Raw genomic sequence first — 6,000 nt, 5'->3', positions numbered from 1 at the left:
TTGTCTCTGTGTCGCTTTGTGTGTGTGTGTGTATGTGTGTTGGTGCATGTGTTCCCAGGCTCTGACACAGACAAGCTATTTGTGCACCCACACACACACACACACACACACACACACACACACACAGGCACAGTCACACGCTGCAACTGTGTTCTAGTTGGGTCTGTTCAGTGTTGTTTCCGTAGCTTTTCCACCGGGGGCTGAGACGGAGGATGAGAGCATGGTATCAGTGCCACTGAGTAACATGGTCCCGCTGTCTGTCTGTCTGCAGGAGCCTGGTTGGTCCTCCATCCTCTAGGGGCCGCCACTGTAGGAGTAGTCTGCCTTGTTGTGCATAACCAGCTTGTTGTCCACAAAGTAGAAACTGTCGGACTGCGTCTTGTATGGGTGCAGGATCATCTCTCGCACTACAGGGGGCGACAGTGAAACACAGTCACATGATATATATTAAAGCCAAACATATAAAAATCCCCACATGGCTGTGTCCGGATACCCATACTAGAGTATTATATACTTCAACTGCATAATATGTACTCATCGTCACGTACTATTTAGCACATACCGTTTAATAAAAAGCATGCAGTATGCCATGGCCACAACGCACTAGCGGATCCTGACTGGCTGAGTAGGTGGGGCGGGCCGAGTGTGGGTGGTTTTTCCAAATTCAACAGACATACATCTCATTAACCAGCCTGATAATAGCTAATTTCCTATTTGATTTTCTCTCTAAACTCTGAATAGAATAGGAATGGAGTTATACAGTGCCTTCAGAAAGTATTCACACCCCTTGACTTTTTCCACATTTTGTTGTGTTACAGCCTGAATTTAGAATGGATTAAATTGAGATTTTGTTCCACTGGCATACACACAGTATCCCACAATGTCCAAGTGGAATTATGTTTTTAGAAATGTTTACAAATTAATAAAAAATCAAAAGCTGAAATGTCTTGTGTCAAAACGTATTCAACCCCTTTGTTATGGCAAACCTAAATAAGTTCAGGAGTAAAAATGTGCTTAACAAGTCACGTAATAAGTTGCATGGACTCATCTTCAAAACCAAATCAAGCAGACGACAGAGTGTGACAGACGACTACGGTGGAGGGTCGACAGACACTGGAAAAGGAGTGAGTGCAAACTGAGCCTCTCAGAGCTGTGTCCTCTGAGAGGCTACACCGAACACTAACACGCAGTGCATAGAAGGAACAGCCGGCGACCTGCCACTGATAACTGACCAGACATCTCCCGACCCCCTGCGCTTCTCTCTCGCTCTCACATTCTACGAGAGACAGACAACAACACAGTTGTGCGGGGGGCTGGTGGGGGCGTCCACGGCCATGGAGGGATCATCTAAGTCCCCGGCAGAGCTGGGAAATGTTTGTTCCCTTGGACTGTCGGCGTGCAGCAGTGAAAACTAATTTGAATCTGCTGGGTACTCGCAAGCTATTAAATGTATACTATGCAACATGTTCGTAGTTGTCACGGGGAAAGGTCTGATGGATACCTTCATTTGTGAAACATTTATTGAACTTGATGCAGCTAAAAAAAAATGATTATTACTCTTCATGAAGAAATAAAACATTTGACCAAGCGCCTTGAACTGAATAAGGATCCTATGAGACTATCAGCATCTTTAAATGCTTCCTATCAAAACATCCAAGAGGATCATAATGGGACCTTCCTGGACTATGATCAATTTCCGCCACTGCACCCCTCTACTAGATGGAACCAGAAAATGGCTGCTCACTGTTTGACTCCAGGTGAGCGTCAATGGATGCGTGTCGGAACCAGAAAGAAGGAGAAGAATCATTCTCGGCGAGCCTGCCTTCTTCCCCCGCGTCCGGACTTAAGAATTTCAAATGGCTTTGAGCCCCTGTACCAGCTGTCTTCTGCCGGGGGCTTGGGTGTTCCCTCCATGGCTGTGGATGACCCTCCAGCTACCTCTCCCTGTCCTAGTCAATCAACTGCCTGGGCACAGCCTGGACCACCGCGGCCCACCTCCGTTGGGCATTGCTCTCTGGATCAGAGCTCTGTCCCTTTGGCGGTTGTGGCCTGCACGCAGCCGGCGTCTCAGCAGCGCTCTTCTCAGGTGAGTTCTGTGGCTCTGTCTTCGCAATCTGCTTCAAGACACAGCAGAGGCTGGATCATTCCGGCGATTGTGACAGGGAGTTCGATGGTGAGGCATATACAGTGGGGGAAAAAAGTATTTAGTCAGCCACCAATTGTACAAGTTCTCCCACTTAAAAAGATGAGAGAGGCCTGTAATTTTCATCATAGGTACACGTCAACTATGACAGACAAAATGAGAAAAAAAATCCAGAAAATCACATTGTAGGATTTTTAATGAATTTATTTGCAAATTATGGTGGAAAATAAGTATTTGGTCACCTACAAACAAGCAAGATTTCTGGCTCTCACAGACCTGTAACTTCTTCTTTAAGAGGCTCCTCTGTCCTCCACTCGTTACCTGTATTAATGGCACCTGTTTGAACTTGTTATCAGTATAAAAGACACCTGTCCACAACCTTAAACAGTCACACTCCAAACTCCACTATGGCCAAGACCGAAGAGCTGTCAAAGGACACCAGAAACAAAATTGTAGACCTGCACCAGGCTGGGAAGACTGAATCTGCAATAGGTAAGCAGCTTGGTTTGAAGAAATCAACTGTGGGAGCAATTATTAGGAAATGGAAGACATACAAGACCACTGATAATCTCCCTCGATCTGGGGCTCCACGCAAGATCTCACGCCGTGGGGTCAAAATGATCACAAGAACGGTGAGCAAAAATCCCAGAACCACACAGGGGGACCTAGTGAATGACCTGCAGAGAGCTGGGACCAAAGTAACAAAGCCTACCATCAGTAACACACTACGCCGCCAGGGACTCAAATTCTGCAGTTCCAGACGTGTCCCCCTGCTTAAGCCAGTACATGTCCAGGCCCGTCTGAAGTTTGCTAGAGTGCATTTGGATGATCCAGAAGAGGATTGGGAGAATGTCATATGGTCAGATGAAACCAAAATATAACTTTTTGGTAAAAACTCAACTCGTCGTGTTTGGAGGACAAAGAATGCTGAGTTGCATCCAAAGAACACCATACCTACTGTGAAGCATGGGGGTGGAAACATCATGCTTTGGGGCTGTTTTTCTGCAAAGGGACCAGGATGACTGATCCGTGTAAAGGAAAGAATGAATGGGGCCATGTATCGTGAGATTTTGAGTGAAAACCTCCTTCCATCAGCAAGGGCATTGAAGATGAAACGTGGCTGGGTCTTTCAGCATGACAATGATCCCAAACACACCACCCGGGCAACGAAGGAGTGGCTTCGTAAGAAGCATTTCAAGGTCCTGGAGTGGCCTAGCCAGTCTCCAGATCTCAACCCCATAGAAAATCTTTGGAGGGAGTTGAAAGTCTGTGTTGCCCAGCGACAGCCCCAAAACATCACTGCTCTAGAGGAGATCTGCATGGAGGAATGGGCCAAAATACCAGCAACAGTGTGTGAAAACCTTGTGAAGACTTACAGAAAACGTTTGACCGGTGTCATTGCCAACAAAGGGTATATAACAAAGTATTGAGAAACTTTTGTTATTGACCAAATACTTATTTTCCACCATAATTTGCAAATAAATTCATAAAAAATCCTACAATGTGATATTCTGGATTTTCTTTTCTCAATTTGTCTGTCATAGTTGACGTGTACCTATGATGAAAATTACAGGAATCTCTCATATTTTTAAGTGGGAAAACTTGCACAATTGGTGGCTGACTAAATACTTTTTTTCCCCACTGTATCTGTACCTGGGGCAAAGACTTTGTGTTTTCCATGGGCAAAAGTTCAGTTCTTCCCGAAGCTGTGAGTCAGTCATCGGGGGCTGATACTGTTATGGTTCATGTGGGGTCAAATGACATTATGAAGGGCAGCTCAGAACAGCTGAAGATTGATTTTAAAGAACTGATTGGGTCTCTACTTGACACCAACAAACGGCCCATAATATCTGTCCCTCTGCCGTCCCTAAATCGTGGCATTGAACGGTTCAGCAGACTTTTAGCCCTCCGTAACTGGCTACGAGACTATTGCAGCTCTGTGGGTGTAATATTTATTGACAATTTTGATACCTTCTGGAAACAAAGCTTGTAAGGAGGATGGGATCCAGCCAAATTATTTGGGTTCCTGGATCCTTTCACAGCATTATAAGGCTGCGTTGAGACAATGACTTATCAATGACCGAAGTCCAGCTCATTTAATCCCTGCCATTGTGTCGCTGAGTTGTCATAACGTTTTACAAATGTACATTATCCTAGGGGCGTTGGAAGACACAATGTAAATAACCTAATTTATGTCCCTCTTACTGCCCGGAATGCCTCTGCTGTTCCTACAGCTATTGTATGCAGTAATCATATGCCTATGAACCAGCGTAATACTGTTAGCACTGAGGTGGTGTGCCCTAGTAGGAAGTCCACTGTGTACAGCTCACTCTGCACTAATAAGAATAACCTGAGTATGTATACCTCTGCTAATCTTCCCAGTAAAGCAAGAAAAATAATCAAGCATCCCAGAAAAGTATTAATAATAGCCCACGTTAAAACATGTAGCTTAAGAAACAAGGTTCATGAAATCAATAATTTGCTAGTAACAGATGACATTCATATTCTGACAATCTCTGAAACTCACTTAGATAATACCTTTGATGATACAGTGGTAGCAATACAAGGTTATTACATTTACAGAAAATACAGAAATGCCACCGGGGGCGATGTTGCGGTCTATATTCAGAACCACATTCCTGTAAAGCTTTGAGAGGATCGCATGTTAAATACTGTTGAAGTAATATGGCTACAGGTTCATCTGCCTCACCTAAAGCCCATTCTGGTGGGAAGCTGCTATAGACCACCAAGTGCTAACAGTCAGAATCTGGATAACGTGTGAAATGCTTGATAATGTATGTGATATTAATAGAGATGTATATTTTCTGGGTGATTTAAATATTGACAGGCTTTCATCAGGCTGCCCACTCAAGAGAAAGCTTCAAACTGTAACTAGTGCCTGCAACCAGGTTCAGGTGATCAATCAACCTACCAGGGTGGTTACAAACAGTACAGGAATGAAATCATCAACATGTATTGATCACATCTTTACTAATGCTGCAGAAATTAGTTTGAAAGCAGTATCCAAATACATCGGATGTAGAGATCACAATATAGTAGCCATATCTAGGAAAACCAAAGTTACAAAGGCTGGGCCTAATATTGTGTATAAGAGGTCATACAATACGTTTTGTAGTGATTCCTATGTTGTTGTGAAGAATATTTGTTGGTCCGTGGTGTGTAATGATGAGCAACCAGACGCTGCACTTGACACATTTATGAAACTGCTTATCCCAGTTACTAATAAAAGCATGTACCCAATAAGAAAATGACTGTAAAAACTGTTAAATCGCCACGGATTGATGAGGAATTGAAAAATTGTATGGTTGAGAGGGATGAGGCAAAAGAGATGGCAAATAGGTCTGGCTGTACAACCGATTGGCAAACGTACTGCAAATTGAGAAATCATGTGACTAAACTGAATAAAAAGAAGAAGAAACTACACTATGAAACAAAGATAAATGACATAAAGAATTATAGTAAAAAGCTTTGGATTACCTTAAATGAAATTTTGGGCAAAAAGGCAAACTCCGCTCCATCAGATGGCTCATTCATCACAAAACCCAACTGATATTGCCAACTACTTTAAGGATTTTTTCATTGGCAAGATTAGAAAACTTAGTTATGACATGCCAGCAACAAACACAGACACTACACATCCAAGTATATCTGACCAAATTATGAAAGACAAGCATTGTAATTTTGAATTCCGTAAAGTAAGTGTGGAAGAGGTGAAAAAAATATTATTGTCAATCAACAATGACAAGCCACCGGGGTCTGACAACTTGGATGGAAAATTATTGAGGATAATAGCGGATGATATTGCCACTCCTATTTGCCATATCTTCAATTTAAGC

At 43.2% G+C, this 6,000-nt stretch overlaps 1 protein-coding gene across 3 annotated transcripts in view; it reads right to left on the bottom strand.

Moving 5' to 3' along the window:
• Positions 1-294: 294 nt before the first annotated feature.
• LOC311135598 (protein unc-119 homolog A-like) overlaps positions 295-6,000 on the bottom strand; it is a gene marked incomplete at both ends in the record, with an annotated part of 57,852 nt that continues 52,146 nt past the window's right edge. For all 3 annotated transcript variants that reach the window (XM_084169608.1, XM_084169609.1, XM_084169610.1), the window contains one exon: positions 295-407. In XM_084169608.1, the coding sequence (XP_084025734.1) occupies positions 295-407 (113 nt within the window). The remainder of the gene's footprint in view (positions 408-6,000) is intronic.

This window comes from Coregonus lavaretus (assembly GCF_964263955.1).
Source record: "Coregonus lavaretus genome assembly, chromosome: 10".
In the NCBI taxonomy this organism is placed as follows: domain Eukaryota; kingdom Metazoa; phylum Chordata; class Actinopteri; order Salmoniformes; family Salmonidae; genus Coregonus; species Coregonus lavaretus.
The sequence above is the reverse complement of the archived record's forward strand: the minus strand, read 5'-3'. Positions and strand labels throughout refer to the sequence as shown.